This window comes from Rhinolophus sinicus, linkage group LG05 (assembly GCF_036562045.2).
Source record: "Rhinolophus sinicus isolate RSC01 linkage group LG05, ASM3656204v1, whole genome shotgun sequence".
Taxonomy (NCBI): Eukaryota; Metazoa; Chordata; class Mammalia; order Chiroptera; family Rhinolophidae; genus Rhinolophus; species Rhinolophus sinicus.
The window spans coordinates 137,448,227-137,473,285 of NC_133755.1; the positions used below are offsets into that span (position 1 = coordinate 137,448,227).

Genomic DNA, 25,059 nt, shown 5'->3' on the forward strand with positions numbered 1-25,059 from the left:
ACTCATGCTCTAAGGTGTCTACCTACAGGTGGGGCCGACCGCAAACCCTTCAAATAACTGGTCCTCCCCCACCCCCTGTCCATGTCTCTCCATCATCCTTTACTTCACTCTTAAGTGAACTCATGATTTTTTTGGAGGGGGCTGGGAGTGCATGATCAATGCCACATTTAGCAGGCCGAGATCTAAGGGACCAGCCTCTTATGGCAACTTACAATTTTGCTTAAGGAGCTACAACGTCTGAGTTGTTGCCTGGTGCTATGTTGTGGAAAGTCAGAAGCATGTGAAGATTTTGTTTTGTTTTCTTAAATTGTTGATGGCCTTCAGGGGATTGCTAATATCTTTTTATTGTTCCATTGCTAAAAATGTCTTTACCCAGATAAGAAAGATTTCAGCAAAAGGGTTTCTTAATTAAATATTGCCTGATGCCAAATTGTTACTCAGAAAGCAGTGGTGGGTTCCACTGAAGGATGAACTTCACTCCCATAGCTGACAGGGTATTAATGGGTTAATTAGAAATGCTGTCCCCCTCCCCCAGTCACTCAAATCTTCCCTTAAGCCCAACAGAATGTATATATTGTGCCCGTGTGGGTAACCTCATGGCATACTTTGGCTTTGACTTTGGACGTTTATATAAAAATAAGGCTCAGTTGCCAACATGAATAGCTTCCTTTCTTTCCAGGGGTAACACAAGATGGAAAGAGTTATAGGAACCAGAAGTCCTGCCTTTCAGTTTTCTTATATCAAGAGCAAGTGATATTTCTGCTGAGGCAGTGTCTTTTGAGCAGTTCAGCGGTGTAGGTTGCCACACATTTATTTCACAGGAAAGGAGTGAATCTATCAGGCCACTGAGCTTATAAGTACTACCCTGGCAGCCAGCCACCCAAATATAAATAGTCTAAATGGACTAAAGGAAATGTTCATTCTGTTGTTTAGAATTGGACACATCCCAGGAAGGTGAATTTAATCTTTTTGAGGACTGCTGTTATAGGCTTGAATGGAATACGCATTTGTTTATCTCCTTTGTGATCTTTTTGTCGTCCTGGTGATACGTTATGTATTTGTGATACGAAGCATTTCAGCTGTCTCGCCCAGTGGTGTTGCATGAGCTGATTGTTCGGTCCCTAGATTGCCATCGTTAAACAGCGTCAGCCGCAGTTCAGTCCAATCTGGGACCTGTTAGGGAGAGAAGTGGAACCAAAGGGGCCAGATTCCAACAGAAACAAATCTGGGGTGGACTTAGGGGAAATCATCCCAGAGCCCAGTGAGTTGAGCTCTACACATCTTAATCTTTATCTCTTAAAATATCTGAAGGGACGTTGGTGCTTCTGGCATAATAAGGAAAACATAATGCCTCATAAAGTTAAAAAAGAAAAAAAGCCTTCTATGGAAAAAGAAGGGAAGGATACCTCATAACACCACAATTCAGAAAAACCATAGTTTATGAGACACATGCTGTGTATTTCATGGATATGTAAATGTTATTTTATTAGAGAGAGAGAGATCTCCAGTATATATTTTCACCTAACTACTAAATCTTAAGTAATCCGCTCTGGCTCTTATGATGAAATCTTTAATTACTAGAAGTGTGTCATTAGTTAGATGTAGAATGAATGATGGTACTGCATTTTATTGCCTCACATGATATAGCCATTTGTGCCATAAATTCATTGACCTCATCTTAACTGATGTGTCCTGTAAGACAGACTTGATATATTATTTCTTAAGTGACAATTTTTTTCTCTAATAATTTTTTGCTTCCTCAGAAAAATTGCTTTTCTGTATTTTTAGATCAGTGTTCTGAATTGAAATGTAAGAAGGCAAGGATACACACACATTCATACTCATATTATCCAAAATGAGAAAATCATAAACTGTCACACTATTACCGAAGCACTTTGGGTTGTTGCAAAAAAACAAGTGATTAAGTACTAGTACTTTCCTTTAACCGGAAAGTTTGATGAAATAGAATTTTGCTTTGAACTTTGATGTCTGTAATTCTTTTTATGTGGAAATAGATAAAATATGGTAGAGAATTTTCAATTGATAATTGGGATAGATCTGTGAACATTCCCTTTTCATCACTGAATTATTGAAAGTGAAGGAAGTGACAGAAGAATATTTAAGTTATATTTAGATTATTTTTTGTGACTCCAATGGAAAATATTTAGCTTGAGGAAACAGAAGAATCCTCTGGAGGCAAGTAATTCATTCTGGTAATTTAAAAACCAATTAGGGATTTCAGAAAACTCTTTCCCTTTATGGTTAAAAAAAAAGATCCAAAGGAAATATGCCAGAAATTTTGGTATATTATTTTAATTGATTTAATTCATTGATAGTATTTTTTAGTTCATGACTAAAGAAACTGCATTTGATTATTCACCTCAAGCTTATAAACTTAGATTTTAGGCTTTCTATGGATGTCTAATACTAAAATAGAATCAGGTGGCTTTATTTCCTATTGGAATTTAATGTCACATCCTTATATATTCACTTTATAAAAATGATCAGATCTTAAAAATAATAACTTTCATGTGTAAAATTTTCACTACTAGTTTATTTAATCTTTATCTAGATGAGAATTTTGAGGATCTGACAGATTCAGTGTGTCTCTTCCCATCAGAAGCAATTCTCTACTTGTTTGTAAACTAGACATCTCAACTATGATAAAAAAAAATACTTCCCTTAATTCTGAAGAAACCTGAAACACTGCAGTGAAACACAGGAGTATATTAGCATTGAAATTATTTTTTTGGCTACAGGTATTTTGAAAGAGGAATTCGATATGAGACCAAACAAATAACTGTGTGCCAATAAGTGTTTCTTATTCAATCTCATACCATCAAGTATATTACCTTCAAGTATCAGTGAAAAAAAAAGTGAGAAGGAAAGAGTGAATTTATACTTGCAGACCCACATCTGTCATGAATGTGTGCACCCACAGTCATACACTAGCATGCCACCACTGTTTACAATCAAGGAAAGCTGAGAGTTAAATGAGATGAGTAATCAAATGCCCAGCATATGTTGTTTTTGCATTGTTAATGTGACCAATCATTATTAAAATTCATCATCTTTTAATGCTATCTGTTTACCGTAGTTAAAAAAAAAAAAATGCACCAACAAGGGAACAGCAGACACACTCCTCAACAAAAACAGGGTTCTATTTAGAGCAATACTGGAACCAGTGCTTTCGTGAGGAGAAACTCAGATTCAATGGACTCACCATTGCACTACATTTCAGAATTCTTCCTTTACTGCCGTATGGATTGAGTGCTAAAGAAATGACTGAATAAAAAATAAGGAAACAAGAAAAAAGAAAAAAAAAGAAAGGAAGAAAGAAAGAAAAAAAGGATAATAGTAAAAAAGATTGTGTAATGTTCAGTCAAAAAAGTAAGGCACTGAAAGAACTATTGAAAATTTTGACATCTGTTTATCTGTTTATAGCTATGGCAAGATTACTCATATTAATTCTTGTTTAAAATGCCATATGAAGGGAAGACATTTGTGCAAACAAGAGTCATATTTGAATTGTAGATCATGTCTTCACCATCTGTGAGAGCTGATGGTGTTGCAAAATTAATGTGTTAATGAAATCACAATAATTTCTCCAAAGTAATGGGTTCTGAAGCTGAGAATGACTATTTTTTGAACTTTGATGTCTAGTGATTTCCAATTGGGAAAAGCTCTCAGCCTTTAATTAGTTCTGCAGCCCAATTTTAAAATAAATTTGGTGATGCCTTTCTTTTGCCAGGAGTAGATTTGAAAGGGGGGTGGGGGGGAAGTCATAACAACTTTTGGAAAATGTTCTCTGGTGTTTGAAAAGTTGTTAAATAAGCCTGTGTGCCAAGTAATGTCACCAAAAATTCTGACTACTAAGAGAGAGTGGGCAAACAGCTCAAAAAATAATTCTAGTTTGCTGCAACATCACAGGTTGGGAATAGCTAAACCTCACACAGACTTCATGACTAATTCCAAATTTCCCCTTGGAAGGCAGACATAATGATGTTCAGTGCTTTGTGTTATTGGTTAACACAGCACACCCTTTCCAACTGCATTATTGAGCACAGTCAATAGTGTAAAGTGACTCTGCATGAGGAGAATTTTAAGGGGCTATATTTCAAAACCCACTGAACTTTCTGGAGAATCCTTCTCTCCAAAACTATTTAGATTTGCATTTACAATGAGCCTCTTTGACAAGTGAAAATGTGTGGGCAGGTATATTTATTCCTTTTTGTCAGATCCACCTTAAAGGAGACAACACAATTTCTTCTTCTTTTTTTTTTTTTTAAATAGGAGATTGGGATAATTGCTGTTCTGAAGAGTTAATATTTTATAAAGCAATTCTGGCTTCCAATGAGAAATCATTGTACAAACATTTAAGAATTCTACCTTTTAGAAGGAAACACTTCAGTCTGTTTGAAAAATTGTGATAAAATTTGAAAGAACCTTCACATGAAACATGAAACACTATCTACCCAAGGAAATTGCTTATCTTACCTTTTTCTTTTTATTACTGTGTTGTAGGTATGTGACTGGTGTAAGCACATAAGACACACAAAAGAATACCTGGATTTTGGGGACGGGGAAAGAAGGCTTCAGTTCTGCAGTGCAAAATGTCTCAATCAATACAAAATGGACATTTTCTACAAAGAGACACAGGCCAATCTTCCAGCTGGGCTGTGCAGCACATTACACCCTCCCATGGAAAATAAAGCAGAAGGTACCGGGGTGCAGCTGCTCACTCCAGACTCTTGGAATATTCCTCTAACAGATGCTCGGAGGAAGGCCCCCTCCCCAGTGGCTGCAGCTGGCCAAAGCCAGGGCCCTGGCCCAGCGGCGTCCACCACCGTGTCTCCATCTGACACTGCCAACTGCTCTGTCACTAAGATCCCCACGCCGGTGCCCAAGTCCATGCCTATCAGCGAGACTGCAAACATCCCTCCCGTCGCAGTCCAGCCGCCTGCTAGCATCGGGCCTCCCCTCGGCGTCCCGCCGCGCAGCCCTCCCATGGTGATGACCAACCGGGGCCCAGTGCCGCTGCCCATCTTCATGGAACAGCAGATCATGCAGCAGATCCGCCCGCCCTTCATTCGCGGGCCGCCGCACCACGCCTCCAACCCCAACAGCCCTCTGTCCAATCCCATGCTCCCGGGCATCGGGCCCCCGCCAGGCGGCCCCAGGAACCTGGGCCCCACTTCCAGTCCCATGCACCGGCCCATGCTATCGCCCCACATTCACCCCCCGAGCACCCCGACCATGCCCGGAAACCCCCCGGGCCTGCTTCCCCCGCCGCCCCCGGGCGCGCCCTTGCCGAGTCTCCCCTTCCCTCCGGTGAGCATGATGCCAAATGGCCCGATGCCGGTGCCCCAGATGATGAATTTCGGGCTGCCGTCGCTCGCCCCGCTGGTGCCGCCCCCCACTTTGCTCGTGCCATACCCCGTGATCGTGCCCCTGCCCGTGCCCATCCCCATCCCTATTCCCATCCCTCACGTCAATGATTCCAAGCCCCCCAACGGATTTTCCAGCAACGGGGAGAACTTCATTCCGAGCGCCCCTGGCGACTCCTCGGCAGCGGGAGGCAAGCCAGGCGGACACTCCCTGTCCCCCCGGGACTCCAAGCAGGGCTCATCCAAATCCGCTGACTCGCCACCCGGCTGCTCCGGCCGGGCACTGAGCCTGGCACCCGCGCTCGCGGAGCACGGCCGGGGCGAGGTGGTGGACCTGACGCGGCGCGCTGGCAGCCCCCCGGGCGCGGGCGGCCAACTCGGCTTCCCCGGCGTGCTGCAGGGACCGCAGGACGGCGTCATCGACCTGACGGTGGGCCACCGGGCCCGGCTGCACAACGTGATCCATCGCGCGTTACACGCGCACGTTAAGGCGGAGCGCGAACCGGGTACCGCGGAGCGCAGGACCTGCGGCGGCTGCAGGGACGGGCACTGCAGCCCCCCGGCCGCCGGCGACCCAGGCCCAGGAGCCCCCGCGGGCCCCGAGGCTGCCGCGGCCTGCAATGTCATCGTGAACGGCACGCGTGGCGCCGTCGCCGAGGGCGCCAAGATCGCGGAGCCGCCACCAGAGCAGCCCCCGCCGCCGCCGCCGCCGCTGCCCGCGGCCCCCAAGAAGCTGCTGTCGCCTGAGGAGCCCGCGGTGAGCGAGCTGGAGTCCGTCAAGGAGAACAACTGTGCTTCCAACTGCCACCTGGACGGGGAGGCAGCCAAAAAGCTGATGGGGGAGGAGGCCCTGGCGGGGGGCGACAAGTCAGACCCGAACCTTAATAACCCCGCGGACGAGGACCACGCGTACGCTCTGCGGATGCTGCCCAAGACGGGCTGCGTCATCCAGCCTGTGCCAAAACCCGCGGAGAAGACTGCCATGGCGCCCTGCATCATCTCCTCGCCCATGCTCAGCGCCGGGCCCGAGGACCTGGAGCCTCCGCTCAAAAGGAGGTGCCTCCGAATTAGAAATCAGAATAAGTAAAAGGTTTGTATGTCCACCGGGGCTCTCCGCACGAGCCAGTGCACCTCTCCTTCCTGCTTGCAAGGCAGAGGCGAGAGCGTTGAATTGAGAATCATGATCTTACCTTACATGGTTTACAGTACGCCTTGTGTAGTCACACTCTAGCATCGTTTTGATCCAACATCGTTCCCATTTTACAGCTGAGAAAACTGATTCACAGCATGTAAATACCATGCCCAAGGTCACTTACTTAATAGTAAAGCCCAGTCTTGAGCCTGACTTGGAAAACTGTCTCCTTAATTACATTTTTATTATTATGCTCATCTCTGTAATTCACCCTGTTGGAGAAGAGGAAGAGGTAGGAAGGAAGGAGAGATTGCCTGGGGCCCGGTAAATAACGCAGTCATGAGGTTATTAGGCTGTGGTAAAAGGTGAGCTGGGCAACTTTCTGGAGCTACTAGACTCATTAGCAGAAGGTCCAAACTCAACAAATGTTCTCCATAACCACGGGATTTTATTTGCAAGATGAGAATAAAAACTAACCTTTGTACATGCTTATGCCACCTGAACCCAAGTCACTAAGCCCTCTTTGCATGGCAGGGTGTTAGAACAGTGACCCATAGCTCCTGTTCATGGGATCTTCTCCTTCATTTTGTCACCAACCAGCATTCCCCAGGGCAAGTCTCAAGCATCACTGACCAGCTTTGCTTTCTCCCAGTTTTTGGACTCCTCAGCTTAGCCGGTGGGTTGCTCCCCTTTGCTGACTGCGGGAGGCTTTGACAGGGAAAAGGGCCACATTGCTGATGTGGGTGGCCATGCACATTTCTGACCTCAGTGGGGGAATCTTCCTTAATGCCAAGTGAGATGCTGATAATGCGTCCAGAATTTCCGTAAGGGGAAGGGGAACTAGCATGTGTGACATGCCCGCTATACCCAGATGTGGCCTCATTTGATCGTCCTGCCAGTCCTGTTGGAATAGGCATCAACTGCATCTTCTTACCAAGAAGGAAGGTGAGATGTGGCCCAAATTAGAGTTGGTGAGTGGGGAAACCAGTATTCAACTCAGGCCCGCTGAACCCAGAGCCCAAACTCTCCCCTTTATCCAAGAGATCAGCAAACAGGCTGACTTTCACTTGAGATGTATTAATTGTATATGCAGAAGAAGGGAAGAGAAGTGAACATTTATTGAGTACCTAACTTGTGCACAGCTCCTTCCAGGAGCTGGGAGATACAAAGGTGAATGTGACGCAGTGCTGCCCTCGAGGCATTTACAGTCAGTGGGGATGTAAACCCTGGGAGGAAGGAGGCCTGGGAGAAGTGGGCCTCGTAGGAAGAACAGTTTCTCACGTCGATATGTATAGGCCCTCTTCTAAGTATTTCTCAGTGGTATTTATCTGTATTCAGAGCCATACGACAGTTATTAGTATCTTCATTTTACTGGTGAGGAAACTGAGACGTAGAAACCAAGTAGCTTGCTCAAGAACACCAAGTTAGTAAGCATAGTCGTGATTCAAATCCAGGTTGTCTGATTCTAGAACTATACTTTCTTTAAACCACTCTAAAAGAATTGGCTAATTGGTCCCTTTATGACCCTAAAATTCTTTTATCCACCTCCGTTGTCTTGGTGGAAGTTCCTAAAGAAAACCCAAGCTTACCTACCAACTTCTCTACTTGCTTAGACAATATTCAATTTTTTTTGACAGTGTTCAATTCTTGTTTTTTGAGCAGCAACAACTACAGGCCTAGAATACCAACCCATTACTCCACAGTGGAAAATATAAGTGTGGACCAGAACACTTGGTGTGACGTGTCCAGACCATTACCTCTAAGTCTAGCATATTTATATTGGCATGTACCTAACTTATAGCCAGAGTTTGCCTGGGAAGCATAGAGCCAGAGCAAGCAGGCTTGTTGGGCGGTACAAGAGAGAATTCTCAACCATCATAGTTTGAGGTTTCCTTCTCCATTGATGGCTTTGCCAGTAAGAGCAGGATATGAAAAATCAGTTCACCATGCCTTCTTGCTTGTACAAGTTCTGCTGTTTGAAGACAGATGGCCTCAGCCTTCTCATTGTCACCTCCATTGAAAATGCCCCTGATTTCTCCACCAGAGTAATTTCAGCTGGTTCACAAAGCAGTGACTAATGGGAAGATGTGGGACAAAAAAGGGATGGCCTTTAGAAAGCCTAGAAAGCATCAGGAATTGTAATTTTAAACACATTCGAATATCACTCATTCAAATGACATGAAGAATGGGAAGGTGAAAGATTTTACTACTGTTACTGCAGTGAGAAGTGACCAGGTCAAGAATAGTGGCACTAGCCCATAAGTAGCATGGGGCCAAAAGAACATAAAGGCATGAAATATATGATGGCTATTTGGATGATACATGTTTCTGAATAAAGAATCAGGCGAGGACCTTGTGTGTAGACCAGAGTCGTTACTAAAAATATTAACCTGGCTTTAGCCAATTTCAGAAGATGCAATGATGAAATAGCCCATATCCCCTTGAGATCAGAGAGTTCTTTTTATGATGGGTCCCTCAAGAAATTACAGCTTTTCTCTAAAGTCAGAGACAGTCAGGCTTTGCCAGCTACAGTGGGGTGACAAGGCAAGTGATTTAAGATGGGGGAAGGACCGCCTCTCCTCCGCTAAATCCCGTTTCCTCTTGCCCTCTGTAGTTCCATGTCACCTCAGAAGCACAGTCTCAACCTGCCATAAGTCACTCACATTCTCTGACCCGTCCTGATCTTCTGTGCACATGTGGTGCTTGGGTTTGTTCTCTGCCGTCAGAAACCCAGCCCATTTGTGTGGTTGCAGAAATTGGAAATGCATCTGTTAAATAAAGGACTGCATGGCTTTTGTGCCCTGACAGTGAACACTGTTTGGTGACCAGTTTAAGACAAAGTGGAAAGTATTGAAAACCAAAAACAAACCTGGGCTGAGGTTGGTGGGTGAGGTGCAGGTGAGTGATTTCTCCATATGCTATAGGTGACGTTATATTATTTCTCATAGGAAAGTCTGTCAGTAACTTCAGTCGGGGTTCTTCATTCTTTTCACTAGGCCACCATTCTCATACTGTATTACTATTTTTAAAATAGTTTTATTTGTATTCAAAGCATACTTTATTTTGAAATCAATAATCCAGGTAACTACAGTTATCTTCAAAGAAGTAATCATATTTGCTAGTTCTTGCCAAATTTTATATATATATATATATATTTCCATCTTGAAGTTACTCTATTCCTGATTACCTGACTTTATGCATTCTTGTTTGTTGATATGATTACAAGTTATTTTAATAGGCAGACATTTTCCTAGGTGCAGAACCAATTAAGTTTAGTCAAAAATTTTAAAAGTTGTAAACTTCCTTTAATCTTCAACTTTTAAGACTCCAAATACCAGTTCTGTAGCTTCTGTAAGCTAGAAAAAATATCCTCCCAAATAATAAGGAAAACAATGTATAAACATTTCCCAAACGATTCTAGCCACAAAGAATTCCATTTATAAATGAAATACTCCCTTCTCTGTCTTTGCCTTAGAGTTTGGGAATAACTGTTTGTATTTGTACATTTTCTGAATTTCTACAGTTTACACTTGTTTATGGTACATTGGGGAGTTCAGAGTAACCATTTGCAAATGTTTGAAGATATTCAAAAGAAAATTATCCCCCCTCCTCGATTTTCCAGGGAAATGACATATTCTCTTTAAGTAAAATAATCAATGGAAAAAATGTGTATCATGAGTAACCCTTTCACCCTCACTTTTTCCATTCCCGAGGAGCAACAAGTCCATACAACTTCCCACCTGTGTGGCTCCCAAAATTCTGAAATGTTTCTAAAACCAGAAAGAAAATATGAGACTCTTTTCCCTGGCCCCAGTTCCAAGGTGCTCCCCCAGCCTCAGCAACAGGGTTTCCTTCCACTTTTAGTTTTCTCCAGGAGAGCTGGAGGAGGCAGGTAATTTTGGCTTCTTGGAGTTTCGAGTTTAATGATTAGTCTGGTCATGGGGCCACGATCCCAGAAAGGACTATTTCAAGAGAGGGATGGGGGGCTCGCCTCCTTAGGAAAGCCAAAAAGTGGAGGTGACAGGTAAGTTTTGCCAGTTTAGTTTCTCTGGCTAAGAGTAGTAGGCTACTTGGGAAGTCAAGTCCATCCGTGCATTTGAAATACTTCTATGGGTGCCTACTTTTAAAGCAAGAAAAGAAGAAAAACTGAAAGTGAAATCAATATAAATGGGTTGTGTGGATCCTATGCCAGACTTGAGATTTTTAATGTTCAGTACTTGATATTTGGAAACGTTAATTGCAAACATAATCCTTGATGTTAAAGTTTTGGCTGTCTGTCAGGACTCAGATGGCTGTCCAGTTCTGGGTATAGGTCATTCAGAGAGCCAGCAAGAAACCCCCAGGTCGGCGTCATATGCACGTGAGGGGTGACAGCCTGGCAGATTGCTTGCTGTGATCATTTCAGACTCATAGAGGAGAGTTTTCTGGAATAAACAGTCAAGATCGGCCTTGGACACATCTCATTCAACGCTGCTGGGTCTATTTTAACCCTTATGACAAGGGGGTAGAAGGAGGGTTTTCATGTGCAAGCATCTGGCTTTTAGATATTATTCCAATGCTATTATGATGGAATAGGAAAATGACATGTGTGACCGGGTATTTATTTCTTGCAGATGTAGCCATACCCTCTCCCTTCAGCAGGGCTGGGACTACGGTGAAGCAAGAGAAGTGCTTAGTGTACAAACTAGAAAGAGGAACTCACCCTCAAGGTCATCAAGGGCAGTGCTCGTCACTGCCCTGATCTCCAGGCCTTCTGATCCACGTGGCCGCCCCCTAAAGCTGATCTCCCGGCTCTGTGGAATAGGCCGTGGATGGCCTGTAGCAATTCCTTCTGGAACTTGGTGGAAAGTTTTATGCGCCTATGCACAGAGGCATTTTCTTGGGAGGAGAGGTCCATAGATTGTGACTTCAGGAAAAGTTTGCCTTACATCTCTGAAGGATTACCTTATATTATCACCAAGCAATATCAGAGCTGGAGTTTTTCTTGTTACTCTGAGGAAACTGAATTAACTGTAAGTTTCCCTTAAAAGCTAGAATTTATTTTTCACAGTTTTTTTTCCTGCGGACTGTATGTTGCCCAGTCATTGATGCAACTACATAAGGTAGCACTAGCCTCCGTAAGAGTGCCTTGGTGACAATACGCCAAGGTTATAGATTATAGGCTTTTCTTGAAGTTACCAGACCCTGTGAGTACCCACGGTGAAAGAAGAAAAGGGAAACAAGAGAAGAAACACGCTAGATACTTCCCCAGCACTTGGACTTGCCAAGTTCACACTGTGCAGGGAGACGTCCTTCAGTTGTTGAGGCCAAGGGAGTGGATGGCTAGATCTAGTCCGAGAAGTGGACAGTTCAGTCAACACCAGGGCTTTGATGTGGCCAGGTCTGGGGGCGCTCTCCATTCTCCCCAGCTCCCTAGCTTCTTCACCTGGACAGAGTGTGCTTAGAATGGTGTGTGCATCCGACCAGCTATTAACAAGCCAATGCTCAGAAGGGCATTGGAAACAAGCTCCTTGTCTGATGTCTAATGAATCTCTCCCTCGCTGGCCTGAGCGGCTGCCTGGGCATCATGGTTCAATCACTTACACCTACGTTCGTTCAGACAAGCGTTGCGGAGGGGCAGAGGTGTTTGAAGACCAAAATACACTACAGCATGGAACACTTACCTCATGTGGTGGTGGAACACGTACCTCCACCCATCACTGCCTTTGCCAGACTCTCTTGTCAAAGAGATTGTGCCCAAGGGACAGAGGCTGACCATTCTATTTCCCTTCACCCTGTCCTGGGCAGATTATTTGTATTCGTCAGTTGCCATTTTAAATGCACAACAGTTACTACTATGTGGATGCACGTTAAGGCGATGTATTCTGCATGTGTAAACTTTTTTTTATGCCTCAAAAGCATCAAAGGAATCCATTTCAGAGAAACAAATTAGCTTTAAAAGATAAACAATGTAGCATTGGCATCATTTAACAGGGTCCCATTCTCAAAGAAAAGGAATAAATGCCATCTCGGATGCCAGCTCTAAAAACTAACCACGTAGAGTTCTCCCAATTTGTGAATTTCCACAGCATTCTGCTTGAGAAAACATAGGGTGGGGTAAGGATTGAGAATGTGAGGCCATCAATAAGGAGGGAACACACACACACACACACACACATTATTTTAGGGGTGCTGTAAAAGATTCTAGTAAAAATGACTGGAGCAAAAGCAAAGGGCAATAACAACAAAAACTTGGAATTAGTCTCTCTGTGTTTTAAAATAACTCTCAATTGTACTAAACGTTCTTAAATGGAAACCAGTCAAGTTGCCCCTGAGATCTCTTAACTCTGTGCTCCTGGGACCAAGCTATGGCCATAAGCAACACCGTGCTTGTGCTATTTTACCACGTTGCCCAAATGCACAACTCGGAATAGGGAGAAGGGAACACGAGAGCAGAGCTGCCTTTCCACAGGTCAGGACAGTGACGAAGCAAAGCTGTCCCGCGTTCCCCAGCCTCACTCCATCCACATATTTGCCTGCACAGATGGTTGTCTCATCATTTCCCCTTTTGAACCTCTGGTTTGTTGTCTTTCTTTGCTAGCAAGCTGTGTTTGTTTTCTGTAAAAAAGGAAGTAAGAATGTGACTGATAGCGTTTAAAGAACAAAAGGGAGAAACACACTTTATGGACTCCTTTGATATGAAACATTGACCTAACGTCCAGAAAGCTGCAATTAAAAAGTATATCTCTTCCTCATTTGCATGGCTTGCTTCCCTAGACATGTTTTTGGTATCGAAAATGAATGGTATTCCCATACAACATGTGTCTCAATTTGTAATGATATCCTCCTTGCAGCTGGCTTAGTTCTCCAAGTGTTTCTAAAATGTTACTGTCTTAAATTTGAGCCAACCTACAATAACAAATTATCTGGAAGCAAAGTGGCTAAGCTGCATTTGGTGAGAGAAGGGGAAACCCTATATTTCATTCTTCAACTCTTGTTTTGGAAATTCAGACTGTAACATGATCTTTTTCTAAGGAGATCTACACTCACACACTTTAAAAATTGTGCAGATTGGGTGTTGTGGGAGCAAGAATGATCGGGTTTAAGTTTCTCTGCAAAGTTCTGCATCCCATCAACAAGACCTTTTGATATTTTAAACCAATATTTAGAATAATTTCAAGATATTTGGAGCACATGTGGTTAAATGTAAAACTTTGTCATTATGATTTGTTAGATGCTTATACTTTAAATATTTATAAGCCATTTTTAAGTACTTTATCCAAAAGCTTTCCCCCACTAGAATACTTTAATTGAGTGGTGTCTGAGTGTCACTATATATAGAAGATACAGGGTGAAGTCACTGTAGCACACATGCACGTTCTTCCTGCTTTTCTGGTTTTAATTCAAATGCAGTGTTTAGTAGATTCAGCTTATTTTTTAAATGTATGAAAAGTCGTTAAACAGAGCTGGTTGTCTGTGATTTAAAAAAAAAAAAAATTTCCCTAGTCCTCCAAAGGTAAAACGTTTAACTTGAATTGTACTGAGTCCCACTTCTTTTTCTTACCCTAAGACTAATTAGTAAAGCTTTCCATTAGAGTGTTGGATCTGAATTGGTGTCCTTGTGAACTGAAAGCGTCATATTATTCCTCGGAAATGCGTTAGGGACAGTTTATTGGGGGGTAGGTTGAATTCTTTACTATTCGCCTCAGCCATCTTGGAAACTAAGACATAGGGTCCTGTCTTTATCATAGGTATCCTATGTATACACTTAATATGAAAAAAAGGAGAAGGGGAAAAAAAACTATTTCCACACTCAGAAACTATTTAAGCTTTCAGAGGTTATAAATTTCAAACTGACCACTGGCCTCTGGGGCTCACACTCTTTAATGGTTGGCAAAATACCACTTTCTGGTGAGAACAGGGGGGGAAGATGGCCTAAAAAGGCTCAGAAACTTGCTTGGACATCTAATAGTTCTTACCAAACAGAATTTTCATGAGTTAAGTGTAAATGAGTCAGAAACATATAGATTGAATTTCTTTTAAAATACACATGGGTTTAAAAATTAAGGCCAAAGTGCTTGGCGAAATAAGTTTTGGTTTTAGCCAAACCCCAAATGTTTGAAAAAAATAGTTCTACAATTTGCCAAACCAAAAATACATCCAGGTCCCTCTATCCCTCTTATTTAGTAGGATGGCATCATAAATATGGACTTAATGTCTATTTCCATATTCACCAAGGTTTGAGTAACATGAATCCCAAATATTAATTGAAAACTATGAAAAAAATTTAGCAGAAAAACATTGTGACTTTGCAAATGAAGATGAGGAGCCACCAGTTGGGGTTCTAGTTCTGATTTTAACAGCACCCCTGACTTTCTGATCATTCGATCAACCTGTTCTCTGTCTCATCTGTGGTGTGTGTGTGTGTGTGTGGCCTAAGCACAGGAATAATGACTTCTTTTAAAAATCCTATATTTAGAGTTCTTAATTATACTTAATTCATATATTACAATCCACAAACTTAATAAACTCCTAATCATATCCAAACACAGGAAGGCTGTCCCTATCACTTATTTATGGTTCAGAGATAGTCTCTATTTATTTCCCTAGAGGATACAACATATCCATTTTTAACTAATAATATCTACACTGACTTCACGCAGGGGCATTGTCTTTAAGAGATATCAGAAAGGAAGGGAGGGAGGGTGGGCAAGCAAAGGAAAAACTTGGGAGGAGGAGTGGCAAGAGTTCTTAACTTGTTTTGAGGAGCTAACAACCTGCGGAGAGAGACAAGGAATAACCAAGGTCACGCTTACCAACAACACGCAGAACCTGCCTGCAAACTGATATGACACTGTGGACAGTAGGCTCCAGCGAGGGCAGGGGCTGGGGGCAGTGCACTCGTTGTAACCCGGTACGAAGCTCCGGGGCTGGCAGTGTGGCCACACCAGTATTTGTTGATCAAATGTAGAAGAGGAATCCCAAGAGAGGAATAGCTAATGGAGTCACCCTGAGAAAGTTCCATGAAGCAGGTGATTCGGAGTTAGGTTCTAAAACTGGGGAGTGACATGGACAGCAGGCAGGAATCGAGGAATAAGGGATGCGACAGGCTGTCAAAAGCCATGGATGCAGAGAAGAGTGAGTCACATTAGGGATGACTGTCCCCTTCACGTGGCTGGAGCAACGGGCTTGCATGGCATGGGGAGAGGAGCGGGAGGTTTTGGACTTTGTATTCTGCTTTAGGCGGCATCACCACATCCTCGAGTCACAGGATGAAATCTGTGTTTGAGGAAAATGACTTTAGCAGCTGTTCATAGAATGAAAGGAAGCAGGAGAAAGACTGGCATCGCTAAAGCTGATTGTTGCATTCTGATGACAGGCTAATTACCAGCGGTCGATTCTAAACATTGCAGAATGTTATTGCTAGTGTGACGGGCAGAGGCTGCTCCATCTATGTTTGAAGTATGTAAAGCCACTGTGGCAGGGCAGTGGGGGGAAGAACCCCCTTCTCTGTGCCCAGAGTAGGCCGAAGGAGGCTTCAAAGCACATGGTGGAAGGAAACCTCACAACCCACAGAACATTCCAAGGTCCAGTCAAGAGGGATGCTGGCTGGGCCCCAGTTGCCATGGCAACGGGCTCCGCCCTTTATGACAGACCAGCTGTCTGAGCCTTAGGCCAGCAGGGAGGACGAGGTGTAGGTTGTGGTGTGGCGCACAGAGGCCAGCAGCAGCTCTCCTAGTCGCCTGAAGGACTTCCCTGGTGATGAACACGGAGACGGGACAGTGGCCACCACAGTGATGCCCAACGCCCTGCCTTTGGACTGAAGAAGTCGTAAGGCTTGTCTGCCTGGCTCTATTTCAGACACCTTCAGAGATTTTCGCAGAATCTGAATCAGATTCTCCCCAGGCCTGCAGGTACTGTTAAGGGAGTTTGGCAACTTTTGGAGTTGTCCCTTTATCTTTCATGACTTCCCAGGCTCTGGATCTTACGAAGCTTTCACATGTGGCAACAGTGGACTCCCAGTAGTGAAGGAAGGCAGCAGTGTGGTTCTGAGGATAAGAACATCTGCTTCCGAGTTAGGCTAGCCTGAGTTAAATCCCAGCAGAGATCCTTACTGGGTGAGGGAGGAAGTGGTTCAGCCTCTCCGAGCTTTAGTCTCTAGGCGATGAGTAATACTAACAACAGTGTTGTGAGGGTTAGGTAAGAAAATAGGTAGAGTGTGGCGTATCACAGGTGCCTTAGAAATGGCAGTTACTGTCCCATGACAAAGGCTGCCATGCCTGAGAGGAGAATACAGGCCTGGAGTAAGATTTGAAATCTAGCTGTGTCTCTTACCAGCTGAGAGTTTGGACAAGTTTTATAACCTCTTTGTGCCTGCATTTTTCTCATTAATAATTATAACAGCTAGTATTTTTGGAGCACTTTCTATATGTAGGCAGTGCTCCAAATGGTAACTCCTATGGGGATACCATTATTAAACCCATTTTACAAATGAGAAACTGAGGCACAGAGAAACTGTTTCCTACCCAGTGTCATTGGCTAGTAAATGGCAGTGCTGGGAAGTAACTGGCAGCCTGGCTCCAGCATGTCCATGCACAACCACATCTTATACACAAAGATGATAGCCCTTACTTCATAGAGTTATCACTCTCCAATGTAAATAATTTTAAGTGCCCAAGAGGTGCCTGGCACATAGTAGGTGCTTATTATAAGAATTGTCATGGTGACTCCTGTAGCCCAGAACTTGTTCCCTTGGATATGTAGTGGAAAATAATAAAACATTTCCATGGGGTCAACTTTGGAGGTTAGGAAAACCATTCCAGAAATTCTCACGAGATGTCTGGTTCCATTTTTACAAGTAGATACTGGGACAAGCAGAGCAAATGCTCAAGGTCATAGAATGGCGCAGCCAGGATTAGAACCTGAGTCCTCATCTGCCTTTCCTCTCAGTGAGACACGGGATACAACCACAGCTGCTTGAGTTACACACACTGTGCCAAGCACCAGAGTCAGATTTTTACCACCCACGCATTGCTTTCTCGGGCGGCTGATTTCAGAGAGAAAATAGGTTGTACCTGAACATCTGGGGTTGAGGGGTTGCAGGGTTGCAGAAAAGCAATTTTTAAAACAATTTTTCTTTTTTTTTAAATCGGGGAATGTTGGGGAACAGTGTGTTTCTCCAGGGCCCATCAGCTCCAAGTCATTGTCCTTCAATCTAGTTGTGGAGAGCACAGCTCAGCTCCAAGTCCAGTTGCCGTTTTTAATCTTTAGTTGCAGGGGGCGCAGCCCACCATCCCATGCAGGAATTGAACCGCAACCTTGTTGTTGACAGCTCGTGCTCTAACCAACTGAGCCATCAGGCCACCCCTCCAGAATCTCAGCTCAGATTGTTGTCTTCAATCTAGTTGTGGAGGGCGCAGCTCACTGGCCCAGGTGGGAATCGAACTGGCTACCCTGTTATTAAGAGCTCACGCTCTAACCAACTGAGCCATCCGGCTCCCCCCAGAGAAGCAATTATTAACCACACTCTTCATCTCCTTGGCTGTTTGGGGCTGGAGGTAGCATGGGGAATCAGTATGCTTGCTCTTATTTTTTACAGTGAAGTTTTCATGAACATGAAATCTGCGCCGGCCCCCTGCTAATGGGCTGGTTGTAAAGAATTCAAGTGTTAGAAAGACCACTTTTCCAGACCTCACCTAAAATCTTCAAATCTATTATTGATTCATAGACCATAGCTACTTGCCACATAAAGCTTCTATTTTTTCCTCTGGGTTCTTTTTAAAAAATTTAGAATGCCTGTGTTCAGATAACATATAGAGTGAAATAACAAACTCCGTCTTAACACAATAAACATCTACTTTTTTGTCCACAGCAGAATTTTGGGAAGGCACATGAACCAGCATCAGCTCGTTTGTATATTGATGGGACTTGAATGAAGAAAACACAATTATTTTTTTCTTATCAAATGACTTCTCAGAGTTCTTGCTTGCAAAGCAAGGAAGCTGGACTCTGTGTGTCTCTGAGGCGCCTTATGGCTCTGACGTTGTGACCCCGCTTGTCAGGGAAAGGAAGGGGAGAGATGAAACCTGAATTGGGGGCAGCATCCTGTGGAGGGGGTCATAGGACTAGCTTTTCCCCTTTCTAGTGGTGACCTTGAACACGTAAATTCCTTAACCGTCCTGGTAAAGTTTTGCTCATCTGTAAAATGGGGACAATAATGAATACTTCAGTAACACTGTTTCAATAAAATAAAAGTCTAAGTGAAATAAGTATGTAAGATATACTTGTTTTCAAGTGAACTAAGTATACAAAAGTGCCTAGTGCAGTATTGGATATAAAGTAGGTGCTGAATACAATTTGACGCCTTGCTTTGAAAATACTGCAGCGTTCCCAAACCATTATAGGAAGTGCTTAGTTCTGAAAGCCGGGGGCATAGGACTCCAGGCTCTTCTTCAGCATTTCATGCAGAACATTAGCTATGTCATATAATTCTTCTTTATTTTTCTCTTGTGAATGGATATAGCCACCTGCTCCAATGCATTTGTAAAATGTACACTGTGAATCATAAATCCTTCCATGCTTTTAGAAAAGGGCCAGAGACAGGGTCTTTTGGTTTGCATAAACTCCCAGATTCCAGAAAGGATTTGAGGTAAAGAAGATCGAACCATTGTCCAGGTTGAAGATACTTTGTGAGTGCACAAGAGGGGGTTCCTTGCCTTGGTTCAGGGTCTTTTGTTCCCTAGGAATTTTTAAAGGTCAGCAAGAAATAAGAGACCTCCTTGTAAGAATAAACAGACCTCTGCCCATTTAACCAGCTAAGTAAAAAGACCCAAAATTTTAATTTGCAAAACAAAGAATTAAAGATGGAGTTATCCCAGTAGGGGGTCTTGTATGGTTCTGATTTTTATTGATTAAAGAGTAAAATAAGAGATGTTGCTAAAGAAGAAAATTATAAGAAAAAAATCAAGGCTTAATTTTTTTCTTTTATTTTTATTTATTTTTTTATCACAAGCGTATCACAAATTTATTGAGCCATGTGTCTATAGTCTTTTTTTAAAAATTTTATTAGTTTCAGGTGCACAAGACAAAGCAAAACTTAGACGTTTATCATTTATATCCCTCACACTGTGTGAACCTCCCGCCCCCTATCCACTATCCCTCTGTTTTTTCTTTTAAATATGCATGAGCCTTAGCTTGTCAAAGCCATGATATAAACAGCACAGTGGTGATGAAGTTGTGATTCAGGCCAGAGCCCTGCACTGAGCTTAAGCTGAAGTTGAACTTTGGCCCCCTTCTCACCATGGGTTATTTTCCATAACAATTACACTGGAAGGAGAAAGGATGTTTTTTAAAGACTTTCATCAATTAGTGAACTATTAGAAAAGACATGCCATCTACTTCATAAATGAGAATGCTCTCCATCTTGGTAAAAGCCACTTCAAAACTCTGCATGAAGCAATGGTTGACAAGAAGAGAGAGAATATTTTTTTTGGCATAACCTTGCAAAGCGATGGCTCTTTCTGGGATGGGTTTGGTGCGGAGACCACTATCTGGCATCACATCCAGGTTTATCAGCTGGTGCAGGTGGCTCTGTTCACTGACCATGGGGCTCTCCCCTTGTGAGTGTCCCAGAATAGCTGCGGCTACCTGAGAGCAGTCCAGTCCTCAGGGACTCGTTATTGTCCCAGATAAACAGCGTGGCTGAAGCCAGCACTTAATGGCTGTATTTAACCGTGATAAGTGATGGGCCGATGAGCCTCAGTGAGTGGCGTCACTGGTAGGGCCTGGGTATTTGGACAAAGGCAAGCCCGGCTTGGCAACAGGCATTTCTTGCACATCATAGAGTTGATGCCACAGGGTTTTAGACTCCTGGGAATAAATATGACAGACACAGGGAGCTTGCTTTCTAAACAGGTAAGATAAAACAAACCTACTACCAGATTTTGAGGATGCTAATTACAAAGGTATTTGAGGAAGGAAAGAAGAGTAAAAATCTGGAAAATGGATTAGATTGATCTAGGCAGGTTTCCTGGGAGAGGTGGGCTCTGGCACCCTGGAGGGACTGGCTTGGAAAGGTGGGGACATAGACTAAGACAGACATTTTACTCGGGACACACATTTACTTTTGGGAGTGGCTGCCTGGAAATTGTGAATTCTGCTTTCAAATGCAGCCAGCATAATTATTGGGCCAGAGAAGAAAAGGTGAGAAGGGTCATATTTTGAGTTATTAATATGGAAGTAATTTATTAGTACTCAGGCACAATTTTGTTCTCTATAATTCTCTGAAAATTCGGGTGTGATAAAGGAGGACGAGTAACTCAACCACATTCTTAGCAGTGCTTTCCTGCTGATTAGGACTTAAGTGTCAGGTGGACAGAGCGTCTGTCAAATGCCCTTGATGTGACAGACCTTATGATTCCATGAGGAAGACGCCTCACTCCTTTGACCCAAAGGGGCAGGTGGGCCTGGAATTCTGAGGGCACCTGGCCTTACATGCCTGCTGGAGACCATGAATAGTGGAGCTGGTCTTCATACACAGTACATACATGATACACAGGATGGGCAGTGTGCGAGTGCTGTTCCATGTAACAGGGCTCTGCGTTGTCCTGCCTTCAGACAAACCCCCAATGTAGAGGAAAACCCAAATGTTAGGCACAAATGCAGCCCTTCCCCAGAACCCCCTGCATTAAGAGATACCCCAAAAATCTCCCCCAGAGGTGAGTGTGATGGGGGGTGAGGGCAAGCTGGGGATAATAGAGAGGAGATCTTTCTGAAACTGGACTTCGGGGTCCAGAAATGAATAGTCTTCCTTACTCACTGATAACAGATGAATATCCAGCCGCTCAAGTTTATAATCCTCCATACTTGATAGTGGCTTTGGTTCAAACATCTTACAATCACAGAATAGGAGAGATGGAAGATATAATAGAAAATCTCACCCAGGCCCCCATTTCACAGGGTTGGGGAGGTTAAGGAATAGGTTCCAGGTCACACCGCTCGGTAGGGGTCATGCCAGACCGTAACTTGCATCTCCGTCTCACTTATTGTAATAATTTCTCTTTTGCTCAGATCAAGAAATTTAGAGAACAGATTTTTCCATAAGATCCCTCTGCTTGGCGAGAGCAAAGTAGGAACCGGTTCAGGCTGTAGGACTTCTTGCCATGATCACTTCCTAAAACTCCAAGCTTGCTTCCTCCCCACTCTTGAGTTTCATACCTTGCGTACCAATGACTATCAGGAAGGTGAAGCCCAAGCTTGGTTCTTCGTTTTCATTGATTCCAGAGTCTATTCCTGTGTCACCAACAAGGCGGCTGCCCTGAACCCGCCAGAGCCAGAAGAACAAATGAGGATGACTTCTGTATCAGCCCCTCCTCAAATGTTATCAGCAGGAAGGGACTTGTACTGCCACCATCTGGCCTTTGTGGGGGTCCCAGACACGGCAAGTATGTGGTGAGAGGGAAGGAAACAGCACAAACTGTCTACTTTGCCATTCTCTTAAAATAAGCTCGGTGTGAGGAGGCTTTCAGAGCAGCAGGAGTGGGGCTGCAAAAAAATAGAGTGTGCTGCAGCTGCACCCTTTAGAACTTTGGGGAAAACACATATTATTTACCAGACAATAATAGATACCAGAGAATAATAATGATTATTACAGTGTTGGGGATGGCAAATGCTGTAGTTAAGGTTCCAGAATGGCTCTCATTATAATCCTGTTTTCCCAGTCCCTTATGAAAGCCTTGAAATTTTCTCCAAGTTGGCCAATGCAGTCCACGTTTGGCCCTGGTCCAGAGGTGATTTGAATATAAAGAAACTTATTTGAGAAGGAGTCCTCTTTTGGGGGCGACATGATTACATTAAAGGGAAAAAAAACAACAACTATAGCCTTGAAAAAGCAGTTGCAGCATTCTTAAGTAATTCAAAATGGTGGGGTTTCCCAGTCACTGGAAGAAAGTGGTAAACACCTTTTATTTTTTTCCCTTTCCTTTTTAAAGAAAGGATTCAGATGCTCTCTCTGACTACAAGATTTGATCATTCTTGGTCCCCAGCCCAGAGGTGAGGATGGTTTCCCTTTCTTCCACAGCAAGTTCCAGACTGTGCTACCTAAATGAAAAAGAATCATTCCCAGAAGTAGCTCCACTTGTGTATTTGGATCCATTTGTCACTTCTGAGGCTCCTTCCCAACCCTTTGTGGCCTCTCATTTGATGTTGGCTCTTGGTGTTTTTGTTTTTGTATCCCTTCTTGCCATTTTCTCGTTCTCGGAAAATAAGGGGGATGGGCAGGGAGAGAGGAAGAAAGGAAGGAAAGAAAGGAAGAAAAAAGAAAGAGAAAGAAAAGTGAACTCTTTATTCAGAGATAAACACCCACTTTTCCAAATCTGACCATGCAAAATAAAAGGGTTTCCATGGCCTTGTAATTCCACCCCCATTGCATATTTGTGGTGTTTTGCATTTTCACTTTGGTTATTTAATATACATATTAAATGCACACTGATCTGGTGATTTAATGTGATTTGGGGAACTCAGGCATTTCCTGTCATGCACATTCAGATTTTCAAACCTTGTTTTTGGCTGATCATTATTATCATTACCATTAACACCAGGATTTGGATAGCGGGGTTCAAAGCACAAGCTTGTACTTAGTCCTCCCAATGGGCATTGGACCCCCTCACACTTGTGCTCCATTCATGCTACACACACCCTGAGAAAGTTTCCAAGTCTCTTTGAGGCCTCAATCTCTTCATCTATAAAATGAGGAAATTGTAGTATGTTATCTCTGGGGTCCCTTCAAATTCTAAATTCTACCACCTCGCTGAAATTATTTGTTCATTGTTCTAGGAAAAATCTCAGCAGTTGTAAAGATGTTTACGAGTCCCCTGTCACCACCTCCTGTTAGCCAAATTTTACCCATGCACATTTCTGACATCCCCATTTATGGGCAGGAAAAACAGGTGCTGTTTTGGGGCATGGTGGATGAGGGCTGGTTGAGCTCGTTTGTTTGACATGTGCATGCAGCTGAACTAGGGGCTGGGTGTAGAGACGTGAGCAAAATAGATACAGCCCCAGCCTCAGGGACTTTACCATTTGGTTGACAGACTTCTGAGTAGCTGCTTATTGGGGGTGACTCTGAGTGTCCTCAGGAAGTTGTATTTCAAACCAAGGGACTGGTAACAAATGAAATAAGCCAGTAGGGACGGTGAGACAGAGCTTAATGTCTGTGGTGGAAGTTGGGGTGGGCATTCCCCAGAAACTGTCTTTCCTAGTGAACAATGCTGTTCAGACCCTCTACCTAGGATTTCAAGACCTGGTTGGTTTATTGTCTTCCAGTCCCGAGCTACTGTTTGGTTTGGGTATGAAGAAATGTGAATGGCTCACCTTTGTCAGGCAAGACCTGCAGAGGAGCATTTCTTCCAGGTCAGTTGCCTCCATAGGAAACCTGGGAAGATAAGTCTGTATGTCCATAGTAATGTTTCACGTGCTGAGAAGTGAATCTCTTGGCTTTCCTCCTTTGCAGCAAACCCCAGGGCTGTTGCATAGAGTACGGGGCTGAGGTCTGGAGCTCCAGGGTCCTCTGGGACCTTGCCCAGCCCCGGGTGACGTTGGCCACTCAGAAGACCTCCTGCCAGTTCTTGCAGTAACATGGAGGGTGAAAGTTGCTGGGTCGCAAAGGATGTAGTTGTGGTCTTCGGGTGAAGGCGTGGTGTACCCTGCTCCTTGTGGTATTCCAAAAAGCAACTCAAGTTTCATTTTTTCACACAAAGCTGGCAGGGCTGACCCGGAGCAGAACCGTGAATGAAAGTCACGTCGAAATCACGCTGTGCTGCCTTAGTTCTGGGGACTTGTTTTAAGCCTGACCTGACTGGAGAGAGTGCTGCTCTGACTCATGCCTGGGTTCTCCCCAGCTTGCGGGGAGGGCGTGGTTTGGTCCAGTGGATTCTGACAGGCCTTTTCTCCTCTTTTCCAGAAACACTCACTCACAGGGTACCTTGCATGGAGAGAGGGCGCAGAGCAAACCATGTCACGCCATCCAATGACACCAGCTGGTCCGCTCACCACCCTCTCTGGCTAAAACTCAAGCAAATAAAGCCACTTCCTGTCATTAAGCATCTCAGAGGAAGCAGCCCTCCCTTGGTGGCCTCTAGCCCAGAGAAGCCAGCACATCTTGGACCCAGCCAGCAGGCCCAGCCTTCCTGCTGCCCCCATCTCTGCTTCTCCCCAGAGGAACTTAGGGATTTCGCCCTTGGTTTTAAACAAATGAAACACCAACAAGCCACAAGGACCAATGTAGGTATTCTCCCCGCTCTATCTTCAAGGCTCAGAGGGTGAGGCTGGAAGACGATATGGATTTGAAAACAAACACCTTTTTTAAATCTTTTTAAAAACTGCTGTGGTTTTGCTGCTACACTAAGAATTGTGATTTGCATTGTACGGTTTTGGACCTATACTGTTCACGTTTTGACGGCGGAGAGGGATCGCACTGGAGTCCCAACGCTTCAGATTCATCTCTGTCCTGCCCAGGATGCACTTTTAAATGAAGAGTTAGAATATTTTATTGGCTGATATACT

The 25,059-nt window shown here is 43.8% G+C and overlaps 1 protein-coding gene across 3 annotated transcripts in view; it reads left to right on the forward strand.

Moving 5' to 3' along the window:
• The window catches only part of SOBP (sine oculis binding protein homolog), a 160,524-nt gene extending 135,780 nt beyond the window's left edge, over positions 1-24,744 (forward strand). For 2 of the 3 annotated variants that reach the window (XM_074333361.1, XM_019735036.2), the window contains 2 exons: positions 4,525-6,477; positions 24,458-24,744. In XM_074333361.1, the coding sequence (XP_074189462.1) occupies positions 4,525-6,474 (1,950 nt within the window). In that variant the 3' untranslated portion in view covers positions 6,475-6,477; positions 24,458-24,744. Of the gene's footprint in view, positions 1-4,524; positions 6,478-21,780; positions 22,065-24,457 lie in introns of those variants that run through there. The other variant, XM_074333360.1, reaches the window with a different exon arrangement.
• Positions 24,745-25,059: the final 315 nt, after the last annotated feature.